Raw genomic sequence first — 26,333 nt, forward strand, 5'->3', positions numbered from 1 at the left:
GTCATTAACACACAAACCGTCATTAACACACAAACCGTCAAGGGCATGAGCTTGAAAGTGAGAGTGAAGCCTCTCAGTCTTGTCCGACTCTTGGCGACGCCATGGACTTTAGCCCACCAGGCTGCTCCGTCCGTGGAATTTTCCAGGCAAGAATACTGGAGTGGGTTGCCATTTGGTTACCACGTACTTAATTCCTCAATTAGTGTTTGTCCTAATCTCTGTGACATAGAAGCTGCCGCTCTGTGGGGGGCAGCTATGCACAGGCTACTTACTTTCGCCAGGGCACCTGGGCTGTAGCCCCTGCTTGCTTTGATTTACTGTAGCCCCTGCTTGCTTTGACTTACTCACTGACTGCCGTTTGAAGAATAGCATTTTCCTCCATTTTGCTTTGTTGTGAAGGTTTTAGAAAATAATTCACTTGGATTCCGTTCCTTCCCTGCTCCTCTCTCTTCTTCCCCACCCCCACAAGTTTCTGGAGGCCTCTGATGGATTCCTCTGGGTTCCTAACCCCGTGGGCACCCAGAGACACTCCGGGAATCCCACATTCGCTGCCCTGCTTTTGGATACAGTGGCTCTGAGTCCTGACTGAGGCCAGGAGGGCAGTGATCTTTAACAGAAATGGTTGTTTTGAAAAGGAAAAAATACACAGGTGGTCTAGAAATCCACCACCACAACCCCGCCTCAGCTCCTGAAATAAGGGGTCATGCCAGGCAGGGAACAGTAACAAGAAGGATGGGAAAGTCAGGGAAGATGACGGTGTTCTGGTTGCTCCACTTGTTGTTGTTGTCTGGTTGTTCAGTCGAGTCCACAGACTGACTGTAGCCTACCAGTCTCCTCCGTCGTGTCCAGCTCTTTTTGCGACCCGTGGGCTGTAGCCCACCAGACCTCCTGTAAAAACAAATCACTTAGATGCACTGAAGGGCCTGGCAGGAGAGGAGAGGTGGATCCCTGCTCTCTGTTCTCTGCACGCCAAGCTTACCAAGGGGCTAGCATTTCAAGGGAGGCTAAGCCAACATTTACCCTTTACCCATCTGCCATCTTTCCTGGTGGATGATGGTTTGAGGGAATAGGAAGGACTTGGTCTTTCTTACCTCTTCTCATCACCTTCCAGCTGGACTCCCACATGGCAGCCTTGGTTTCTTACTGGACTGGCGTTCAGCCCACTTTTGAGAAGGTCACGAAAGCCACGCTGAGTTGGTAGCAGCTCAGCAGACACTTGCTGCTAAGTTGTTGCTGTTGTCTCGTCGCTAAGTTGTGTCTGACTCTTTGTGACTCTGTGGACTATAGCATGCCAGGCTCTCCTGTCCTTCCCAGAGTTTGTTCAGATTCATAGTCATTGCATTGGTGATGCTATCTAACCATCTCATCCTCAGCCACTTTCTTCACCTTTTGCCTTCAATCTTTCCCAGCATTATAGTCTTTTCTGATAAGTCAACTCTTTGTGTCAGGTGGCCAAAATATTGGAACTTCAGCTTCAGCATTAGTCCTTCCAATGAATATTCAGGGTTGATTTCCTATGTGATTGACTGGTTTGGTCTCTTTGTTGTCCAAGGGACTCTCAAGAGTCTTTTCTAGCACCACAGTTTGAAAGCATCAGTTCTTCAGTGCTCAGTTTTCTTAATGGTCCTACTCTCACATCCATATGTGACTTACTGGAAAAACCATAACTTTGACTATAGGGACGTTTGTCACCAAAGTGATAGACAGTGTCCGAGGTCTGCATGAGTGAGTGTTTTCCAAACTGCTTTCCAAGGAAGATTCAAGGCACTGGTCAACCAAATGGAAAGAAGTACTGATTTAAGGGAAATCGAATGCATCCTGTATCACAAGGCATTTCAGAGCCCATGGGTGACACGTGGCAGGTGCATATACTGGGGTGAAACGTGGACATCCACCTGGGCTTTAGCAGAACATCTCTTGAGTCTCCTTGTTTCCTGGAGCACACTTGGGAAGTCCTGATATGTACTCATGGAAGAAGAGAAGGCTCTCTGACTCCATTAATTCCTTAACTTATGGTCCTTAGTCCAAGTGCGAGACCATTGAATCGCTTTGTACCAAGTGCAAGACAATCAGCTTGCTCTGTCTGTCTGGGAGGACACAGGAAATTAGATATGGCAGCGAAATGAAGCCCTGTCTCAGGCAGGAAAGCTGTTCTAATCAGGTACCCCGCCCCCTACATTTTGTGCTAAAAAGAGATGAGTTTGAAGAAATCAGTGAGGACATATGAGGCTGTCACTTTACTACAGACACAGAGCTGCATTTTAGGAAGCAGAGGGATTCACATGACAGTTTCATATCTTCAAAGATGATTTTTATCCATTTATTGTGAGAAACTTGCATATCTCTGAGTTTCCTTCTCGATTTATACTTATTTGATGATTAAGGACAGGTCCTTCTTCTGGGTGAATGTCTTCCATTTCCCTGAGGTCTGTCGCTTCTAGCTTCTCATTACTTTTCCTTATCACTTTCCTGTTTCGTTTCCCTGTGCCTTAATTTGCTTACATAGCCCATTTTGTAGAATGGACATTTGAGCCACGAGTAGAAAAGTTTAGAAAAGAACATTTCCTCTTTTCAAAAGAGATAGGGAAAACACAAGAAAATTGAAGAAATTAATGTTGATTGGTAGGAAAAAACATGGCATCATTTCAGAATGTCCTGAGTGATGTAACAAAGCACCAATAATCAGCTCCACTGTGAAGCTTGTCGTTTGAATGTTTTTAACCTAGAGAAAGTAGGTTTTAACATGACTTCAATATGTGCCTCTAAACAAAGGTCTCCGTTCTTTTTTCCTGATTTTCTAAAGTCGTGTCATTTGTGGTTTTGCTTTGGCTCTTCTTTATCACAGAAACTTTTCTTTTCCTGTGTATGTTTTAGTTTTAGTTTTTTATTTGGAAAATAAAGTAGCAGTTTTTGTGAATATGATATACTTAGCCTTTCGTGGGAGTGTCAAGATTTTTTTTATTAATGTCTGATGTGGGCAAATATTTTACATTTTTGTTGAATTAAGTATGTAAAGAAAAATGCATAAGTAATACATATGTATTTTGATAAATGTTTGCAAATTAAATATGCTCACGAAGTCATGACCCATATTAAGAAATTGAACACGCTCCACTCCTCCAAAGACTAGCCCTTCTCCTAGCCTCTGCCCCTCTCATATTAATAGCCTATCCTCAGGAATAATTATGTCTTAACTTGGGATTTCTTTGGAAGGAATAATGCTAAAGCTGAAACTCCAGTACTTTGGCCCCATCATGGGAAGAGTTGACTCATTGGAAAAGATTCTGATGCTGAGAGGGATTGGGGGCAGGAGGAGAAGGGGACGACAGAGGATGAGATGGCTGGATGGCATCACGGACTCGATGGATTTGAGTCTGAGTGAACTCCGGGAGTTGGTGATGGACAGGGAGGCCTGGCGTACTGCGATTCATGGGTCGCAAAGAGTTGGGCACGACTGAGTGACTGAACTGAACTGAACTGAACTTTCACTATAGACTGGATGTTTGTGCCCCCCTCCAAATTCATAGCTTGAAATTCAGTCCTCAGTGTGATACACTGTAGCTTTTTATTTAAACCAAAACCAGAGAGGGGCTATGGGGCTCTGTGTGGAAGACAGACAGATGCCACGGGAGCCCCTTTGTTCTAGGGACTGACAGATGGCTTCTACCAGCCCATCTTCCATGGAGAGTGTTTCTGTTGTAACCTAAGGCCTTTGCTTTGCTCACGTGTGGCCAGGGGAAATGACAGTGTGGAAAGCTAATTTTGCTCCTCACTGAAGCGGGGAACACCAGAGATGCTGCCGGGTTAAACCTCTTTCCGTTTCCTGCTTCGCGGACTCAGATCCAGGATGAGTCTTCATGAGCGAACAAAACAGCACTCATTAGTCAGTGGTGTAACCGGCTCTTTCCTAACTGAAATTCAACAGCTTTCCCCCAAGTCTCCAAAGACGCCGGGGGTGCAACATCTTGTCCCCCAGAGATGTTATGTGTTAAGTGATGGAATGTCTGTGGGCTCTGTCTAGCCTACATGTCTTTACTTCCCACCACTGCCAATAACATCTGGGAACCAGCAGCAGAAATGAGCATCGAGTCCTTCCAGCGGCCAAGAACTTTCATAGAAGTAGGCCTCGGTGTAAATCCAAACACACTCCTGCCGTTTTGTCCTAAACATCACTGTGAGTGCTGAATTAGTAAACACCGCACCGCTGCTTCTGTGGGGAACAGGGCGTCAGCCCCACCGCGAGAGCCTCTGGCCGTGAGATTTTCATCGACAGGTCAAGGCATAACCTTGGTTTATGTGTGCTTCTGTCAAGGTGGCTTATTCAATGTATGTCATTGATTCCTGTCATTGAACGTGGCCAAGAGCACTAGCTCAGGCCTGAAGGAAGTTTATTTATTTAACAAATGTGTTTTCTCTGTAAGACACATCACAGCCTTGTGCGCTTGGCAAGAACCAGACAGTACTTTAGTGCTGAGCTGGGGGCTGTCTTAAACAGCAGCATCGCCAGTAAAAGGCTCGAAAAGGCGAAAAACGTAGAGCATTTAGTCTCGGATGAGGACAGTTGTTAGCAGCAGGAGAGGGGAAGCTGGAAGGCAGAGCCCCTTTTTCCCCAGCCTCTGCTGGGCTGTGTGTGTCCGGCGACTCTAGTGTTTACTGCTCCGTCCTTGTTCTCAAATGACCAAGAACGCTTTGCGAGGATTGGTTTTTGGATTTCACACAAATTACAGAGCAGTCAAATTCAAATTCAGAATCAGCAAATACTGAGGATTCATTGTATTTTCCATTAAGTCAGATTCCCTGCCTCCTCCCCCCCCAAAAAAGGTGATATAAGATTAAATACTGTATGGTGACAAAATTATTCTAGAATAATGCAGTTTGACTCTGATTCCATCATACCCACCCCCCACTTCAGCTTTCAACCTTTCAGATAATCATAGCTTAGGTTAGGCTGGAGGGCAAAGGCATTTATCCTAAAAATGCATGTGTATCAGTAAAAACACAAACATTTAGCTGCAATCTAGCGAATGCCAAAGGACTTTGTGTAGAATGAGATGTGAGAGGCTCGAATATGAAATTTTTATTATAAATTCTTCGTAGTTTGGCATCTTTATAGAGGATTTGCCTTCTAAATGAGCTGGGTTTTCTTTCATTTTTAAAAAAATTTTTCTTCTTTATTTTTTAGTTACTTTTTGGCTGCATTGGGTCTTTGTTGCTGCGTGTGGGCTTTCTCTAGTTGCGGCAAGTGGGAGCTACTGTCTAGCTGTCCTGTGCAGGCTTCTCATGTGGTGGCTTCTCTTGTTGCAGAGCACTTGCTCTGGAGCATGGAATCAGTGGTGTGGCACCGGGCTTAGCTGCTCTGCAGCATGTGGGATCTTCCCGGACCAGGGATCAAACTGGTAACCCCTGCATGGCAGATTCTTAACCATTGCATCACCAAGGAAGCCCTCTTCCATTTTTAGTTTAATTTTTAAGACAGTGTTTTGAGGTCTAGCAAGTAATTAATTTCTATGGTTTTGTTTTATGCTTTAACAATTTGGTAATGATTACTGCAAGGTAATGTGGGCATTGAAAACACCTACCCCTGTAATAGAGTTGAAACAAGTCAGCCCAGGAGAGGGCTTTCAGCCCAGGAGAGGGCTTTCTCCCTGCCATTGGTAGAGGAGTACAAGGCTCCCCCAGCAAGTGCAAAGCATATTGAACTTGCTGTGACGAACTATTGCTGTCGACGTATGCTTTCTTGTTAACCAGAGTAATGGCAGTTGCTGGTGAGCCAAGCAGGAAAGTTTCCTCTTAAAGCAGGAGGCTGGATAGTAAATACTTCAGGCTTTTCAAGCCAGATGGTCTCTGTGGCAGCAATTCCATGGTGCTGAGACTGTGAGGGTCGCCGTGGATAATCCGTAAATGAATGGGTGTGACTGCTTTCCAATAAAGCTCAATTTGCAGACTTGGAAATCAGAGTTTCATATACTCGTGTTGGGCTTCCCTGGTGGCTCAGACAGTAAAGAATCTGCCTGCCAATGAGGGAGACCTGGATTCGATCCCTGGGTCAGGAAGATCCTCTGGAGAAGGAAATAGCAACCCACTCCAGTATTCTTGCCTGGAGAATTCCATGGACAGAAGACCCTGGCAGGCTATTGGGGTCACAAAGAGTCAGATACAACTGAGCGACTAAGCACACACAGACACACACACAGTTCTCGTGTATCACAAAAATCTTCTTTTGAGTTCCTCCTACCAGTGAAAACTGTAAAAACCATCCATGATTTGTGGGCCAGACAGAAACAAGAGATTAGGGGCAGATTTGGTCCATTTGTTATAGTTTGCTGACCCTTGTCTTAAAGTTCATGTTGTTAAAACCGTGTCATATAGTTTGGCCCTTGCAGCTATATTTCTAGGTCAAATAGATGGCTACATTCTTACTTCAATCTAGAAATAAAGAATTTAGAACATATATACATTTATGCATTAAAAGTTATATATGTATATTTGTGTGTGTGTATATATGTGTGTGGTTTTCCCAGGTGGCACTAGTGGTAAGGAACCTGTCTGCAGGACACGTAAGAGATGCAGGCTCGGTCCATGGGCAGGGAGATCACCTGCAGGAGGAAATGACAGCCCACTCCAGTATTCTCGCCTGGACCGGAAAATCCCATCGACAGAGGAGCCTGGTGGGCTACAGTCCGTGGGGTTGCGAGGAGTCAGACATGACTGAAGCGACTGAGTACACACGTGTGTGTGTGTATGCATGGTTGTATGTTATATGTGTATATGCATACACATGTGTATTCATTCTACATATGGTCTCTCATACCTGCTAGGTTAGGCAGTTGAGTCACATGAAAACAGTTCAGGCGTGAAAGGAAAATAGACCTGGAATTACACCCTGAGTGTGTGACCTCAGAAAAATCACTGAACTTTACTGAGTCTGTTCTGTATCTACTGAGTAGATAATATTCACTCCAGTGGACATGGTTGACTGAGAAAAATTAGATAATACATACAAAAGGTGCCTGGGACATGGATGTAAATGGTAAATAAATGTTTTTTGAATTGTTGATTTTTTATAAAGAAAAACATTGGTGTGGTTCCCTTAAGAGACTCAAGTCTTACTTCTAATAGATTTTTAATAGGTTCTGTCCTGTTTGATAAAAATAAGCATGGCCACATCCCACATCAATTTTTACACCGTTTTTTTTTTTGCTTTCCGGTGGTGCTGTCTCTGGTCTTGTGTCGTTTCCTCTGACTTCCATCTTCCTGGCTCTGGGTGCAGGCATCTTCAGACACTCCTGTGATCACCCCACCCCTTCATATGTGTGTTATATTTCTGTACAGCAATACTTGTCTTTTGATAGAGTGGTCCCTTGTTTGAAAAAAAGAGACAAAACTATTTCTGCTTCTGAAGCTTTCTTGGCAAGGGCACTGGCTAGAAAAAAGTACAAAATGGAAAACTTGCCAGATAGCAAGGGTTCACGATGAGAAAAGCTTTTCAGGGCATGCTTAAATATGCTTTTAAGGAACTTGTTTAAGGACTTCCCTGGCTTCTTAAGTGACACAGCAATGTCACGTGACACGTGTCACATTGACATGTCAATGCCTGCAATGACGGAGACTCAGGAGACATGGGTTCAATCCCTGGGTCAGGAAGATCCCTTGGAGTAGGAAATGGCAACCCACTCCAGTATTCTTGCCTGGAGAATCCCATGGACAGAGGAGCCTGATGGACTCATGGGGTCGCAAAAAATTGGACAGGACTGAGCAACTGAGCAGGCATGCACACTTGCAGTCCAGTGGTTAAGACTTTGCCCTATCTTTCCTGCTCCTTCCATGGAGTCGCGAAGAGTTGGAGACGACTGAGCGACCGAACTGAACTGAGCTCCTGCTCCTTCTCCCTCCATCCCTGAGTCCTGGCAAGCACTCACCTGGCCTCCATTTCTAAAATGCTGACATTACACATTGTTACATAAATGGAATCGTATTGCGTGTAATCTTTTCTGATGGGCTTTTTCACTTAACGCGGTTCTCTGGAGATTCATCCAGTCATTGGTTGTGTCGGTAGTTAGTTCCTTGATTGAGTCAGTTCTAGTGAGGTGGATGAACCTAGAGGCTGTTAATACAGAAGTAAGTCAGAAAGAGAAAAACAGATATTATATAATAATGCATATATACGGAATCTATAAAAATGGTACCGACGAATCTATTTGCAGGGCAGCAGGAGAAACACAGACATAGAGAACATACTTGTGGACACAGCAGGGGAAGGAGAGAGGGACAAATTGAGAGAGGAGCATCGACGCACATACCCTACCCTGTACGAAGCAGACAGCTAGTGGGAAGCTGCTGCGTGACACAAGGAGCTCAAGCTCATGCTCTGTGATGACCCAGAGGGTTGGGATGCGATGGGAGGGGCCAGGGAGGCTCACAAGGGAGGGGACACATGTATTCTTATGGCTGATTCACATTCTTATATGGTAGAAAGCAACACATTGTAAAGCAATTATCCTCCAATTAGAAAAAAAAAAATGTCCCTTTTTAGTGCTGACTAGTAACCATGGACGTATCACTCTCTGTTTAATCATTTGCCATTTGAACGGCATCCGGACTGTTTCTGGCTTCTGCTTATCATGAATAAAGCTTCTATAAACATTCATGTGCAGGTTTTTATATGAATAAAAAAGTTGATTTCTCGAACGGTGGATGCTGGGTTGTCCGTTAAGAATGACCCTCTTCATGTGGTCTCCCTGGTGACATGGGTTCCTGCTGTGTCATGTGGACCTGTTAGCATTAACACTAGCCTGACAACAAAGGGCCGTCTAGTCAAGGCTATGGTTTTTCCAGTGATCATGTATGGATGTGAGAGCTGGACTGTGAAGAAAGCTGAGTGCCGAAGAATTGATGCGTTTGAACTGTGGTGTTGGAGAAGACTCTTGAGAGTCCCTTGGACTGCAAGGAGATCCAACCAGTCCATTCTAAAGGAGATCAGTCCTGGGTGTTCTTTGGAAGGAATGATGCTAAAGCTGAAACTCCAGTACTTTGGCCACCTCATGTGAAGAGTTGACTCATTGGAAAAGACTCTGATGCTGGGAGGGATTGGGGGCAGGAGGAGAAGGGGACAACAGAGGATGAGATGGCTGGATCTCATCACCGACTCGAAGGACATGAGTTTGAGTGAACTCCGGGAGATGGTGATGGACAGGGAGGCCTGGCGTGCTGCGATTCATGGGGTTGCAGAGTTGGACACAACTGAGCGACTGAACTAAACTGAACTGAACTGACAATGGAGAGCTGTAGACAGTCATGTTTAGAAAATTGAAAACTTTGTTAGTGGTTCTTTTTTCTCCTTTAGCCTCAACTTCTCTGAGTCCACCATGTCAAAATGTTATTCATCTTGAGGATCTCAAAGCATGTTGCCCTTTTTCTGTTGCTCTGCCTCTCCCAGGATCAAACAGTTGTAAAGCCTTCCTCATAAGATTTTTATATCATTTTCCTCCCAATTCATACTCTGCCCTGTGAATTTCAGCCAGCACAGCTCTTCTCTGTGTTTCTAAGATGGTGTGCTCCCTGGAATTGCTCTGTGAGTGGAGCCTCTGAGCCTGGTCACAGCTGACCTTTAGAGCTGTAGGTCCCAGTTTTCCTCTGTATGGTCACGGTCATGTCCACCTCAGGGCCTTTGCACATTCCCTGGAAGATACCTTACACTCGTCTCACCTTTGGCTCTTTCACCCGCAGCTCTCAGCTCAAGCGCCGCTTCCTCGTGGAAGGTCCTCTGGAGTATGTCCTCCTAGTATCCTGTTCTCTTCTTTCATAGCACTTTAAACATTTTGATTGCATGTATTAGTTGTAAGACCCCATGTGGTTCCGCCTGGTCCATAGAGTCCCCTCAAAGAAGTTGATCAGAAGATATGTTGCATGCGTGCATACTGAGTCACTTCAGTTGTGTCTGACGCTTTGCAAGCCTATGGACTGAAGCCCACCAGGCTCTTCTGTCCATGGGATTCTCCAGGCAAGGATATTGGAGCAGATGTCCGTTCCCTTCTCCAGGGATCTTCCCCACCCAGAGATGGAACCTGTGTCTCCTGCAGCCCCTGCATTGCATGCAGGTTCTTTACTGCTGAGCCATGGGGAAAGCCCAGAAAATAAATTGTCTTAAAGCAATTTAAATCTTAACATCACCTCTGAAAGGTGACTCAACCTCTGTCTTTAGAGTATCCGTTCCTCCCTGGGGTCCCCCCTCACCTTTATGGGGTGAGACCTGGATTGCAGTGCTGTCTGCTCCCCACATTAACCTCCCAAAAAACTGAGTTTTAGTCTTAGTTGTTTTTGAAGATTTAGAACCTAGACCATTTGACTGTCTGATTACTAGACATTCAGTGATGTCTGTGGGAAACATGAATGAATGGTTGAAATGAGGTATCTTATCTACAGGAAATATTAGGTCAAAGTTGATAAAATGAATGAATAATGAAAACCTTTCTTAATCTTCCAGGTGATTTTTGAAGTCATAACTTCTGGACATCAAGGTTACCTCGCTATTGATGAAGTGAAGGTGTTAGGACATCCGTGTAGTAAGTTGCCTCAACTTTTAATCCTTCAGGGACAGGGTTGGGGGTGTATTTATGTTATGGATGGGAGAAAGTGCTAAAACCTGGAGGGAAGTTTGTCCTGTCTAGAGAGTCCCTGATGGACCTCTAGGCGGCACTCTGCTAGCCCAGAAGTTCACGTACGTGTGTCAGGTGTGATGCATTGTAAGTGAAAAATGACTAAGTGCCTTGAAAGTGAAAATCAGGAATGGGGACTGTGGGAATACTTTGGTATGTTCAAATATCCAACCTCAGAATACAACGTTGGGAGCTGAGCAACCGAAACTCTGCAAAACTCTGTGTCTGTGTGTGCTTAGTGTGTGTGTGTGCTTAGTGTGTGTGTGTGTGTGTGAGTGTGTGTGTGTACAGAGTTTCCCATAATCATGTGTTCAGAAAAAGTCAGTCATGTTTGCCTTTTATAAATTCTTTTTTGGGGGCCGTGCCTCACAGCATGTGGGGTCTTAGTTCCTGGACCAGGAATCGAACCTGCACCCTTTGCAGTGGGAATGTGGAGTCTTAGCCACTGGACCACGAGGGAAATCCCACCTTTGTAAATTCTAATGAGTGGCATTGAACAGTACAAATCACTCTCTTCTTTTTTTCCCCTCTTAACATTATGTTTTTAGGTCAGGCCATCAGATTCCATCATATAAGTATACTACATTGTAGTTTTGTATTCGTCTATGAATATTCAGTTCCCCCTAAGACCCAGTCTTTCTCTATGACAGACATGGCTGCAGTACACACCTGTGTGCGTGTGTACACGTGCATGCCTTTGCATGCAGTTTGTGAGAACCTGGGCGAGGTGTATTCTTACAGGCAGAATTGCTGAGATGTCGGGTAGAAACAGTTTTACGAGATGCTGCCAAATTGTTACGAAAGGTGTCTGCCCAGTTACACACCCACCAGCAGTGCATAGACATTTGAGTTGCCCATATCCTGGCCCCAGGTTGATATTGTCAGACATTACATCTTTGACAATCCCAGAGATGGTGGCTTGCTTTATTTTTAGGGTCCTTGGCTTTAAAGAAAAATTGGCTCATTCAGACCATTCTGGATCTCTGCTGAAGCATGTATGTGTGCTAAATCGCTTCAGTTGTGTCTGACTCTGTGACCCTGTGGATTGTAGCCTGCCAGGCTCCTCTGTCCATGAGATTTCCCAGGCAAGGATACTGGCGTGGGTTGCCATGCCCTTGTCCAGGGGATCTTCCCAACCCAGGGCTTGAACCTGCGTCTCATGTCTCCTACATTGGCAGGCGGGTTCTTTGCTGCTAGCGCCACCCTTTCTGCTGAAGGTCCCCAGCCAAATCCATGGGAGTGTGGTTATAGCTATGCTGATACTAGAAATAAAAACACTTGCAGAAATGTCTGCTTTTACTGTGTGGGCTGAGACATGCCCCAATGATTACTTCACACGGTAGTCACAGACAAGCCTGGGTGGCTGTTATCCACTGGGCTCTCATGACACCGTTGTTTGATTCCACCCCAAAGGGTCTTGCTTTCTGAGATCTTTATCTGGTGTCCCAGTTCAAGCTCAGCAATCATCTTGCTCATTACCCCGTCAGGACGTGCCTATTGTAACTCGGTACTTGGCCTTTTCTTCTGTCAGCAATACTAGCGAATTCAACAAGAATTTTGGTCCCTTTTTTCTGAAAAGGCAAAAAAAAAAAAAAAGAACAGTGCTGTCCCTAATGGGAACAGCAGGGCAAATTCAAGAAGCAGGATATAATTACCTGAGTTGGAATTTGGTCAAACGTTCAGAGTCATAGCCTCAGGCTTGGAAAAGTGCGCTGAGATCCTCTCAGGCGCATGAACATTCAGGGCCTCTGATTCACCTCTCGCCAGGAGAGAAGTCAGACAGACCTACTGTGTGCTGAGCCATTTCCTGGAGCAAACCTCACCATGTGGCAGGTATCTCTGCGGCCCTGGGTGCAGGAGCAGAGGCCTCTGGCCAACAGAATGGCTCCTGAAGTGGACCCCTCCCATCCGGCAGGATTCTAGTCACTGCCTTCAGTAGGAGAGAAAGACTTAATGCTTCCCCCTCCATCAGAGCCTTCCTGAAATGCGTCTCCCACAGTTCAATGCATTCTTCCCAAGACCAGCTGCCTGCAGCCACAGAAATGGTGTTTATGTCTCTCCTTTGGAGAATACCGTTTCTGATACCTAATTGGCTCTACAAACTGCTGTTAGGAGATACAGAATCGCAAAACAGCCTGTGTCCCAAGGTGATGGATGCTGTAACGGTGTGTTGAACTGTGAGCTTTAAACGGTCTTGATGATGGCCTTTCTGTCGTTATCTTCTCCTGAACTGCTAAGTTTATGGGGAAAACATGTTATCTTCTCCTGAACTGCTAAGTTTATGGGGAAAACATGTTATCTTCTCCTGAACTGCTAAGTTTATGGGGAAAACACGCAAATAAAGATTTTAAAGAAGGCAGTCGTTTGGTCTTAAAATGGAAAGCTTTACAGTTTGTATTCTAGGGGATTTCCTATCAGGGTTTCTAAATAATAATCAATTATTTTGAAATGCTGAGGCTCATTAAATTTACATCGTGAAGGAGCATAAATATTTCATATCCAAAATTCTGCTTTCCCCAAAGATGTAAAACTGCTGAACTTTATTTACTTCACTCTAAAGGCTCCTGTTTGGATTCATATAGGTTTATGAGCAGGCATTATGACAGTTTTTTAAAAGTAGCTGTTCTGTTAAGGGTGTACAGTTGCTCATAAAATTGATTTTTGCGTAGTGACAGTACGATGCCGGATCGTTTTGAAATGCGGAAATGACTCTGCAGTAGCTTCACACCACTTCTGGTGAACATAGATAATTTCTGTATTTGGTGTGCATGCTAAAGCTATATTTTGAATTTGGTTCAATAATCCTGGTCGGAGAAACTGAAGAAGCAGTTTTTTCAGCTTCATAGTATTGTCTCCTGTTTTTCAGCAGGTTGTAACTTAGGCATATGTGGGTATTATTATTATTATTACCTTATGGTGCTGGTATGTATTTTTATATCTGATAAGCTATGCAGCATTTTAACATCACATATCATTCCATTCATCCTCTCAAAGTTGTATGAGAACATGGAATGTTTTTCCTTTTACTCGGGCCTTCTAATATTTCCTTCATTAGTGTTTGCAGTCTTCAAGGTACAAACTGAACTTCTCTCATTAAATAGATTCCTGTGTATTCATTTTGATACTACTCTGCAGGAGCCTGGTGTGCTACAGTGCATGAAACTCGACTTGGCAACTGAAAAGCAACAACAAATAAATGGAATTGCTTTATTAATTTCATTATTAGATTGTTCATTACAAGTGTATAGAAACACAGCTGATTTTTGTACATTGACCTTGTATCCCGAGACCCTGTTGAACTTACTTATTATAAGCGCTAATTGTTTTTTGTAGATCCTTAGAATTTTCAAGACCCGCGATCTTTAGGTTTAGTTTTATACCCTATTGTTCAGCCTGGGTGCCTTTTACTCATTTTCCTGCCTACTTGCTGTGGCTGGAACCTCCTGTACAGTGCTGAGTACAAGTGGAGAGAACAGACATCTTTGTTGTGTTCATGTCTTTGGAGGGAAATTTCCAGCCTTTCACCATGAAGTGTGATGTTAGCTGTGAGTTTGGGTTTTTTACAGATGCTCATTATCAGGAAGGACATTCTGTTATATTCCTGCTTTGTTGGGTGTTATTTAAAAATCAGTCATGAAAGGCTGTTGGATTTTAGCCAGTGCTTTTCCTTTACCTATATAGGAGAGGAGAAAGTGTTTCTTGGCCTTCCTAGGGTCACTGACAGGGTTTGAAAATTAAACTGACAAAGACAGATAAATGGGAGAAAAGCATATAGATACACTTCCTGTATGTTTTATGCGACACGGGAGCCTCGTAAGGAAATGGAGACATGCACAAACAGACCTGAGTGTGTTCATGCTGGTTTTCATGAAGAGTGGACGTTCATGGAGGACTGTGGTGTGGTATAGACAATACTGTGAGTGTGGTAAGCTGAGGAAGACCCAGCAAGACGTGTGTCTTCACTTTCTTTTCCGCCTTTGTCCTTGGAGATAGCGAGCTCCTTTCCTCTGGGCACTGGGAGGGCGTCTGTCACACGAGGGTTTTATGGCCTCTTTGAAGGGAGAAGGGAAGGAAAGGTCAGAGTGACCTTCTTGCTTCTGCTGTTTTCTCAGACTCTTTCAGCTTAATATATTCGGTGTACCCAGGTGCCATGTTTTTGGTAGCATTTCCTGAACTCCATTAACTATCAGATTATGATATAGTTTTTGTCTTTTATTCTCCTGGTGTATTTTATTACTATATTGATTGATTTGGGGATGTTAAATCAACCTAGCACTCTTAGGATGAATCTCATTGGGTTATAGTGTACAATCTTTTTTTTAAATTAATTTACTTTTTAATTGAAGGATAATCGCTTTACAGAATTTTGTTGTTTTCTGTCAAACCCCAACATGAATCAGCCATAGGTATACATATATCCCCTCCCTTTTGAATCTCCCTCCCATCTCCCTCCCTATCCCTCCCCTCTCGGTTGATACAGAGCTGCTGTTTGAGTTTCCTGAGCCATATAGCAAATTCCCATTGGGTATCTGTTTTACATATGGTAATGTAAGTTTCCATGTCACTCTTTCCATACGTCTCACCCTCTCCTCCCCTCTCCCCATGTCCATAAGTCTATTCTCTATGTCTGTTTCTCCATTGCTGCCCTGAAAATAAATTCTTCAGTACCATTTTTCTAGATTGTGTATATATGTGTTAGTATACAATATTTATCTCTTTCTTTCTGACTTACTTCACTCTGTGTAATAGGCTCTAGGTTTAGCCACCTCATTAGAACTGACTCAAATGTGTTCCTTTTGTGTGTCCATTGTGTATATGGACCACAACTTCATTATCCATTCATCTGTCGATGGACATCTAGGTTGCTTCCATGTTCTAGCTATTGTAAACAGTGCTGCAGTGAACAATGGGATACCTATATCTTTTTCAATTTTGTCTTATAGTGTACATTCTTTGTTACTTGTTGTCACATAACACCTTAAATACAAAGATATTTGCGTATATGATTCCTTCAATTGTGAAATCTAAAAATTATACAGAATCATGCCTCATTATTATTCTGCCAATTTTAACAAGTAATAATGAAAAAGATTGCAAAAACTCTCATAAACCTATGTGCCATATATTGGATAAAATGAATGCAAAATCTAAGACATTTCTGTATTACTACTTCACAGTATGAAGTAAGTCAGCAATTTCTTTAAACACTTAAGAAATGCTGAGTTCATAATATGGCATTCTTGATTCAAATTTATTCTTATTTTATAAAACAAAATTAATTTTTCAATCATATTTATTTGCATACTCAAACATTGCCTACTTTCAAATTTAGATTTTTATGAAGACATTAAACTGTGTGATTAAAATGAGAATAACAGTGACAAATTAAAAAACTGGAACTATTTTCTGAATTATGTTTGTTGAATAAAGGCAGACCCAATAAAGGCATTGTTTGAGAAATGCACAGAACTCAGAACTGTTGTTTCATTTTAAAGGTAAGAAGTTAACTTCGGTTTTTCCTCCAATGGACTATCATTTTTCTTCAATATACAGTGACTAATAAAAGTTATCTTTACATAGTGGCTCACTTATTTTTCTGTGATAAGAATGTTGAGTCTGTTTTTCGTCTTGACAGATTATTCCATTAAGATCCATTCTTACAGGACTGCACTGTTGGTTCAGTGGGTAAGACTCACTGAACCAACTGCCCTATTGGTTCGGTGGGTAAGACTCCAATGCGGGGGACCTGGGTTTGATTCCTGGCACAGCCAAATAAATCAAATTGTCTTACAAAAAGATCTATTCTTACCTTACAAGCAAAACAAAAGTAGCTTTGTCTTGAAACATGTTTGTTAAGAGCTCTCTGCTCACAAGAGTTACTTGGCCTTTGTGACCCTATTACTTGGCTCATGTAATAGAGGTAATAATAATAATAGTGTTTTCCTCAAAGGGTAAATGTAAGGATTAAATGAGTTAATGTACATAATGAACTTAGAACAGTGCTTAGCACATTTCTAAGACCTCAGTAAATGTTAGCTGTTATTATTATGCCTGAATTCTGATTGGCCCACTAGAATGAATTAACTGCAGATTGTAACTCTTAAGTAGAAATACTGATTGGTTTCTTAGATGGGATAATTTAGCAGTGTCTGTTTTAAAAGTTTAAAAGAAAAGTTTGCAAATAGATTGTTTTCAGATAGTACTGGGTGTTCTCTTTAGCAGAAGTTGGCTCTTTTGTTTGTGATGATGTGCTGCACAAATAGAAGTGTTGACTGTGCATTCTGGCAGGCAGGCATGGCCCCGGCCCATCTCAGCCTTTGCCATTACGTTAAAATGTAAATGAAAAGACAACGGGGTCAGGACACAGTCTGCCTGTTGTCCATTTCAGTTTGCACTTTGATCTTGCAAATTACCATTCTCTGATTTTGTTGTTAGCATTTGGTAGCAGGCTTTGGAGAATCAATGATACGAGACATGTACAGAAAGGTTTGCATCCTGGTCAATGATAACTCCTGGCTTTGGAATCAAAGGCTGATGTGAGATCAATTAATAACTGAAAACCTCTATTCTTTAAAAAGTTATCTTAGTAAGAAGCAACAGAGTATGGCAGAAATGAAAAAAAAATAGAAGAGTTCTACTAAAAAACCTCTTAATATTCATGGAAGATATTTAGTTTTTAGAACTCCTGCAGATTTTAGAGGAAAACTGGCATAGCATTTTGAAAGGGTACCCAGGAGACAAATGGGCCTATAAATTTAGAGAGAAAAAGAGAATTTTTCTTTTTGAGTACGGGCTAGATTGGAATTTTCCACTCTACTGGTGCTCTACCTGCGTTCCAATTAAGGTGGTTTGGCAAGGTTCAGAGCACGCAGCTCAGCATGGAACTGAAACCTTTCTGGCTGTAGATCTCTTTTTCTTGGGATCTTTTCCAGTTTCTAGTGATAGATCAGTTATTTTAAATAATAATGAACATTTTTGAGGCTAAGTACCAGGCACACAGAATGTCTTCTCCTGGCAGCATCTTCTTTGATCTTTATCCCGACTCTATGGAATACGTACTTTTAAAAAAAATCCAAGTTTTGCAAATGGAAAAAAAAAATCCACTAAGGCTTGGGTTTAGGAACTTTTGCATCTATTCCAAGGCAGCGAGAGCCTGAGCTTGCACATATATATGCTGAAAGTGAAGTGAAAGTGTTAGCCACTCAGTCCTGTCTTTGTGGCCCTAAGGACTGTAGCTTGCCAGGCTCCTCTGTCCATGGAATTCTCCAGGCGAGAATACTGGAGTGGGTAGTCATGCCCTTCTCCAGGGGATCTTCCCAACCCAGGGATCAAACCTGGCTTTCCTGCTTTGCAGACAGATTCTGTACTGTCTAAGCCACAAGGGAAGCCCATATGCTGAAACTCCAACCTTAAAATAGTATTAGCCTTCAATTGCTTCCCAACCAAAAGTATTTGTAGGGTTTATAGCACTAGGTGAGGAGAATCCAGGCATCTTAAACCTCTGGAAAGATTATCTATACCTTTAATGTTTATTGAAAAACCTTACAAATGCCTTTAGTAGGAATCTTAACCTTCCTGATCTTGGAGGAAACTGATCTGGAACGAAGAATTCCACAGTCTCTTTGTCTTATTTACCCTGGTGGGTGAGTTATTATCTTCTGTTCATGTCAATTAATTCTGTTAATTGAAAATGATAATTTGCTTATAAAAGGGTTTATGCTTAGTGGGTTTTTCTGTCTTCATCTGGTTTCCATTTTGAGGTATGGTGTTATTATTTTAGCCAGATGACTTTTTTTCCTGGAAGTCTTCATCTCAACCAAGAAACACTGTTGCCCCAACCAAAGACAGACAAGCCATTCCAAAGCAGTGTGTGCTTGATCAGTTGCTCAGTCGTGTCTCACTCCTTGTTGACCCCATGGACTGTAAACGCCAGACTCCTCCGATCATAGGATTTTTCAGGCAAGAATACTGGAGTGAGTTGCCATTTCTTCCTCCAAGAGATCTTCCAGACCCAGGGATTGAACCCGTGTCTCCTACTTCTGCATTGGCAGGTGGATTCTTTACCGCTGAGCCATTGTTCCAGAGGTGCCCACGCCACCCCCTGCCCCCCCACCCACCCATACATTTGAACAAAGGTATCAGTTCCTTAGACGCTAACCTTATTGTGCAAATAATAAGCCCTGGAGTCTTTGAGAAAGCCATATTGAACATCAGATCCTTCCTAAAGGAGAAAAGAGAAGCCCCATTCTGAGCAGCATGTCTTAATAAGGATGAAGATAAAGAAATAATGTCACACAGTCATATCTTTGGCCAGCAAATTAAAAATGTAAGTTATAACCTAGAAGAACTCCTAATATAATTATAAAACTGTATTGATAAATCAGTTTTTCTATGCCTTTCTCTTTGGTTCAGTAGCCACTGCTAGAAACAGGGCCCTTAGGAAAGCAGCCTTCCAGGGCAGCTTTACTGTGCATGGACAGACCTATGGCAGAACCAGTGACAGTTCTGATATTCCTGTTATTTATTATTTTTAGGTAAGCTGATGAAGCAGAGCACATATATTTAATCAAATTCTTCAAAAAAAATGCAGAAATTAATATGTAACATTTTTGAGGGGTGGTTAAAAAAAAAGCATCACATACTCTGCTGGTAGAAATGCAGTTTGTTATACACTTGAAGGAAAGTAGTTCAGCAATTTGTGTCTAAAGTCTTTTAAAAATGCTTCTTTTTGTCTTAGTAATTCGATTTCTAAAAATTCACCCTAAGGAAAAAACAAAAAGTCTACATGAGGATTTAATTATGAACTCTTGTGTCTTGGCATTATGTTTAAGAAACTCAGAGGTCCAAAGTAAAGGAATTTTCCAGTTAACTTTTTTATGTTCATATGATATATACGTGTGTGTGTGTGTGTGTGTGTGTGTGTACTCTTTGCGACCCCATGGAGCCTGCCAGGTTCCTCTGTCCGTGGATTTTCCCAGGCACGAATACTGGAGTGAGTAGCCATGCTCTCCTCCAGGGAATCTTCCCAACCCAGGGATCGAACCCAGGTCTCTTGTGTCTCCTGCATTGCGGGTGGAGTTTTTTGTTTTTGTTTTTTTACCATTGTGCCACCTAGGAAGCCTGTATATATGTAAGGATTTCACGACCTTGACATTATTGACATTAGGAGGGGTAATTCCTCTCTGTGGAGGCTATCTTGTGCGTTGTAGAATATTAACACCATTGCTGACCTCTGCACACTGGGTTCCAGCAGCATCTGCCCCGCCACCTCCCCTACGCCTGTTGTGATAAACAAAAATGTCCCAGATATCATCAGATGTTCTCTGGGGGGAGGGGGGGTGACACAATCCCTGATTGTGAACTACAACTTTTTCTAATAGTTTTAGGTAAATCTTTAACAAGGAAAATGCTCACAATAGCTTGTTAAATTTTTTTCAAAAGTGCACAGTAGTCACAAAAAGATAAATAGATACCAATAGACTAAGTTAAAGGATGTAATTTCTTTAATGGCCAAGGCCTGCTCTAATAATTTTATACAGAACCAGGAACTCCCACCAGACCTCAGAGCCACTCATAAATAACGTAACTTCCGGGTACTGGAAGCTTCTGTTGTTGTTCCAGTAGGATTTTTTGTTTCATCTTCATTTCTCTGCTTCCGATGATCACCCCCCTTTTGTATCTGTTCTCATGATATGGTTTTCATCTGCCTCGTTACTTAGTACAAATAAGCAATCTGTAGGAACATTCCTGGAGTCACTGTGAGCCTTGGTGGATCTAAGTGGGTATTTACCAGCCTCTCTCAGAAGGCCCAAGCGTAGGTCTGCAGACAGGTGTCTCAGCCACAGGTTACCAAATGCTTTCCATTTAAAAATCGTAAAGTGTGCAGGCTTCCCTGATTGCTCAGCAGGTAGAAGAATTTGCCCGCAATGCAGGAGGCACAGGAGATGTGGGTGCCATCCTTGAGTTGGGAAGATCCTTTGGAGAAGGAAATGGCAACACACACCAGTATCTTCACCTGGAAAACCCCATGAGCAGAAGAGCCTGGCGGGCTACAGTCCATGAGCTCAAAAAAAATTGCATGATAGATAGTGCAGAAAAGCATACCTTTTTCCAAAGCTGCTTCTTAAAGGTAAATTTATATACGATTAAGAAACAAAGTAGTTAGAAAATTCTAAATTCAGGTTTTTAATTTAAATTTCAGTTCAGTTCAGTTCAATTGCTCAGTCATGTCCAACTCTTTGCAACCCCATGAAGTGCAGCACGCCAGGCCTCCCTGTCCATCACCAACTCGCAGAGTTCACTCAAACTCACGTCCATTGAGTCAGTGATGCTATCCAGCCATCTCATCCTCTGTCGTCCCCTTCTCCTCCTGCCCCCAATCCCTCCCAGCATCAGAGCCTTTTCCAATGAGTCAACTCTTCACATGAGGTGGCCAAAGTACTGGAGTTTCAGCTTTAGCATCAGTTCTTCCAAAGAATACCCAGGACTGATCTCCTTTAGAATGGACTGGTTGGATCTCCTTGCAGTCCAAGGGACTCTCAAGAGTCTTCTCCAACACCACAGTTCAAAAGCATTGATTCTTCGGTGCTCAGCTTTCTTCACAGTCCAACTCTCACATCCATACATGACCACTGGAGAGCCCATAGCCTTGACTAGACGGACCTTTGTTGGCAAAGTAATGTCTCTGCTTTTGAATATACTATCTAGGTTGGTCATAAGTTTCCTTCCATGGAGTAAGCGTCTTTTAATTTCATGGCTGCAGTCACCATCTGCAGTGATTTTGGAGCCCCAAAAAATAAAGTCTGACACTGTTTCCAATATGTTATTTCTTTAATTTTAATGTTTATTATGGAAAGTGTTTTCTAAAGGTAAAAAAATTACTTTAATCAAAAATCTTAGGAAAAAGAATGAAATTGATTTTAAATACATTGGACATCTTTTAATATTTTAGTTCATATTGGTAGGAGAGATATGTAGATGAAGCTGATCTAGGTAAGTCATTTCAGGAGGCAGTTTGGATTTGGATACAAATAAAGTATGCTATTTTTCAGCAGTTCAGAAACAGGCTGTAACATTAGAAAAAGGGAAAACAATATGTGTGGCCCACCCTTGCTCTTTGAAAATAACGATCCTGACATACCTGATAAAGAATGAACTTAAAATTTCAAGATTGAAATTCATTTTCTGTAAATGACTTTAGTCTGTGGGAAACTTATTCTTGATGCTGCAAACTGAATGTTTTTTTAGCTTTCCCTGTGTGCCAGTTAGAAAGTGCAGGAGCCTTTGAAAGGCTGCAGATCTCTAGGGAAGAGGTCACTCTGGGAAGAAAGACCTTCCTTGCATTCCTGCCTCCCTAGGGGAGCGGAGGGTGAAGAGCTCTGCAGCCCCACAACACCTGGATGAGCCCTTCTGGGTGAGAAAAGCTAAGGGAGCTCAGTCATAGAGCATAAGGAAAAAGAGGAGTTTTGAGAATGCTGGCAGCCTTGGAGGGTAAGGAGGGAGAAAAGGAGAAGGATCTCAGGTGGCATACAGGGTAGGAAGCCAAGGTCTAAGACAAGCATGAGCAGCACATGGACATTTTGCCATGGATCTTTTAAGGGAGATTTTTTCATCGGTAATCAAAGAAAGGAGAATTTAATAATGGTGAGTCTTTTCATGCAAGGAAGTAAACATATTTTTAGCACTGACTGTGGTGTGGGCTGTCTTATCCATTGCAAATAAGAATATATATTATCAGTACCTTTGAAAGTAAAAGTGAAGTCGCTCAGTCGTGTCTGACTCTTTGGGACCCCATAGACTGTAGCCTGCCACGCTCCCCTGTCCATGGGATTTTCCAGCCAAGAGTACTGGAGTGGGTTGCCATTTCCTTCTCCAGAGGATCTTCCCAACCCAGGGATCAAACCTGGGTCTCCCGCATTGTAGACAGACGCTTTACTGTCTGAGCCACCAGGGAAGGCCTATCAGTACCTTTATGTCTTTTTAAATAGAAATATAGTTGACTTACAATGTCATGCCAATCTGCTACACAGCACGGTGACTCCCTTATACATATATGTATGTTCTTTTTTAATGTTCTTTTGCATTATGGTTTATCCCAAGAGAGTAAATTTTTTTTTTTAAATTTCTAGTAGCTTAACTATATGGGGATATATCCTGGGTGATACTCAAAATAATTAGCAACCCTTCAGCACAGACTCTGGAGGGACCCTGGGTTTAACCCAGTGGGGTGACAGTGCCCAGGTGGTCATGAAAGATGGTTACACGCCCAGCATTTTGTGTTAGGAAGCCAGTATGTGGGAGTGACCTGCAGCCAGAGGAAGAGGTGGGAGGACAGGAGAGGGTACCACCAGTGAGATGCCCCGACAGAGGACAAGTGATGGTGCAGAGGTCTGACTGCAAGCTGAGGGAATCCATGCAAGCTTTATGGAAAGAACGGCAATGGAGAGGGGCCTTGAAAGGAGCTTGAATTCCAACAGTCAGACCGGGAGCCATGCCTGGTGGGATGCAGAGCCCGGGAAAGGCATTCACCTAGTTACAAAGCCGTGTTGCCTAGTGGGCAGCATCTGGGCTTTGGAACTGGCCAGACCCAAGTTTCCACTCCATGTCTGGCTCTCACTGGCTAAGTACCCACAAGTAAAATGATGGAAAAAACCTTCTTCAGAGAATACAAGTGAGTCATCAATGGAAAAGTTTCTGCCCCATGAAATGCTCCCAAAAAAAGTTACCTTTTGCCACTTTTTGAAAACAATGGTTCTTTCAGCTTCTTGGGAACAAAGAGTTAGAAAAAGAAACTTGATGCAAGGACTTTTTGCACAGATCTTTAAAAACCATAGACTTGTGCTGTTCTTGACTAAGGGGAATTTGATTAAGTTAATGAGAAATAGTTTATAAGCTTCTAAGTGAATATAATAGTATTAGAGACAGTGACCCACAGTTATACTGCTGTTTTAGAAATTACTGAGGGCATTTTGCATGCCAGGCATCATGAACGCATTGTTGCAGTTATTGCTGGTCTTCAAATGAGTAATGGGGGTTTCCTCTGTGTTATTGGTATTAAACTACATTTTTCTTTGTTCTTAGACAGTAATTCACTTTCACTCCTAATTGTGCTTTTTTAAGTCTTTATTGAATTTGTTACAATAGTGCTTCTGTTGTTTTTATGTTCTGGTTTTTTGGCAGAGAGGCTTGTAGGATTTTAGCTCCCCAAACAAGGATTGAACCCCTGCATTGGAGGGAGAGGTCTCATCTACTGGACTGCTAAGAGAAGCCCCCTAATTATGTTTTTCATAGGCTAATGTTAGTTCTATATATCATTTTTGGGTGCCCAGGAGTGGTGGACCATTCTTTGAAAGGTGTGATCCAGAGACACGTTGGCTGGCAAGGCATAAACAATGCCTTCTAGCTGTTGTTCAGATTTCTCTATTTCTCCCAGAAAACATCACCATCCTGTTTTCTTCTTTTCTACTCCCTAACCTCCCCCTCCCCCACCTCTTGTTGTACTGGTAAGAGAGTGTTTTCCTAAAAGGAGAAGTTATCATAAAATTTAATTCCCAACCCATCCCTCCAGTTCCTCGATGGATGTTTTCAGTGTGCTACTGAAACGGATCTGTGCTTCTCAGATCAAATAGAACGATGCTTTGTTTAAACAGGTGTCCCCTATGGACAATGCATGTTCTGAAACTTAATGCTATTTAGCAGTTGGAAGCATTCTTTCTCCTTGAATTGGAAATAAGAATCAGCAAAACCCGCCATGCTGTAGCAGTTCCAGTGTAATTTCGCAGAGTCTGTCTATGGGGAGAGTATTTTGGTCGCTGGGAAATATTACATGAGGAGTGCTGCATACCAATTAGTTGTATTAAAATATACATTACTCACAGCTCCGTACTTGGCTTAAAAAGTTTCCTTGACAACATCATTTAACTTCTTACTGTTCTTTTCATGCTCCTAGTATAAATATCTAATATGTTTTTGTTCAAAACATCAATTAGGCCTCAGTGTAATCTTTATTAATACAGATCTGTTATTACAAGAAGACTGCTGAGCTATGATAATTTGCACAGCAGGGACCATAAAATATCTTCTTTCCGTCTGGTTCTATCCCAGAATGCCTGGCTGTTAGAGAACACAGCAGATCTTTCCAGAACCTCTTTTACAGGCGTAATGAAATCTTTAAAGCTCTTAGAAGCAAAGGCATTCTTTTCTTCAAAGGTAAACAAAAGGGAAAGGCCCGAAATTGCAGGCAGATTTGAAAAGACCCAAACGGGTTCAGACCTCCACTTTCAACATCTTTCCTTGTTTGTCTTCCTGCAGCCAGGACGCCCCACTTCCTGCGGATTCAGAATGTGGAGGTCAACGCTGGCCAGTTTGCCACCTTCCAGTGCAGCGCCATCGGCAGGACCGTGGCTGGAGACAGGCTCTGGCTACAGGTACAGTAACTCACTTTCACGGTTCAGAGTGAGTCCAGTGGGCAGAGAGCCTGTCCCTGGGGAGGGCCCTGGAGATCCGGTTAGTGTCAGGACACCAGCAGGGAGGAAGAGGATACTCTGAGCAGTCTTCCCAGTTCTTTTCTTGCTTCCACAGTGTGTAGCCAGGTAACAAAGAGCTCAAGACAAGTTCAATGTTATTCTTCATAAACCTTGCTGTGAATTTGTGGTTTTGCCCTTGCTTCTACTTAGCCATCTTGTTTGGACGCTCTGGTTACTGAGTTTCTTTTAGAGGAAGATGTTGAAGTCCAAAATATAATACCCTCTCCCTATTCATCCTCTTGATAAAAACCCAAAGAATCACATGGGCATGTCATACACAAACTTATAGGCATTTTTGTTAATTTTCAGCTCCCTAGGCCTAAACCTAGAAATTAGTAACACATCTTTTACTTTTGACCATTTTTATTTGTTCTTGTTCTGTTTTGTTTAGTCACTAAGTCTTGTCTGACTTTTTGCGACCCCATGGACTGTAACCCACCAGGCTCCCCTGTCCATGGGATTTCCCAGCAAGAATACTGGAGTGGAGTGGGTTGCCATTTCCTTCTCCAGGGGATCTTCCCAACGCAGCAATTGAACCTGGGTCTTCTTCATTGGCAGGCAAATTCTTTACCACTGAGCCACCTGGGAAGCCCTTTGAGCATTTAAGTAGACATGTTATTGTTGATGATGATGTTTGGCAGAAACCAACAAAATTCTGTAAAGCAATTATCCTTCAATTTAAAAATAAATACATTATTTTTAAAAAGAAAAAATAAGTAGATGTTTTTTAGTGTCATCATCACTTTTGTGTCTTGTTTTATTGTCTTGCAAACTCTACCATCTGTATTTTGCACAGCCAGTAGTTTCATGGACAGATCAAAGGTCTCAGGAATTCTGACCAAATGGGATTAAGTGACCTGTCCCCTCTAACCAGTTTGCCATCCACTTATTTAGACTCTAGGTTTGGTTTCCCCCATAGAATTCTCCAATTTCATTCTTGTTGCTTCTTGCTGTGCATCGGTCCACAGGCTGCTCGTTCCCCACCTTGACTCGTGTTGATTTCACCCCTCTTTCCTTAGGGATCCTATAGTGGGTTTTGGTTTGGTTTGGTTGTTTATTTTAGTTTGCGATGGACCTGCTTTGTATTCTGACCCTTCAGTGCATCTGTTCCACTCCACTTGGGCTTCTGTTCCACGCCTGCCGACTTCTCAGT

General features: G+C 42.6%; 1 protein-coding gene across 3 annotated transcripts in view; it reads left to right on the forward strand.

Annotated features, from left to right (window-relative positions):
- PTPRM (protein tyrosine phosphatase receptor type M) overlaps window positions 1–26,333 on the forward strand; it is a 657,833-nt gene that overhangs the window by 251,843 nt on the left and 379,657 nt on the right. For all 3 annotated transcript variants that reach the window (XM_052660546.1, XM_052660547.1, XM_052660548.1), the window contains exons 4-5: window positions 10,484–10,562; window positions 24,966–25,081. In XM_052660546.1, coding sequence (XP_052516506.1) covers window positions 10,484–10,562; window positions 24,966–25,081 — 195 coding nt within the window. The remainder of the gene's footprint in view (window positions 1–10,483; window positions 10,563–24,965; window positions 25,082–26,333) is intronic.

Source organism: Budorcas taxicolor, chromosome 22, assembly GCF_023091745.1.
Source record: "Budorcas taxicolor isolate Tak-1 chromosome 22, Takin1.1, whole genome shotgun sequence".
Taxonomy (NCBI): domain Eukaryota; kingdom Metazoa; phylum Chordata; class Mammalia; order Artiodactyla; family Bovidae; genus Budorcas; species Budorcas taxicolor.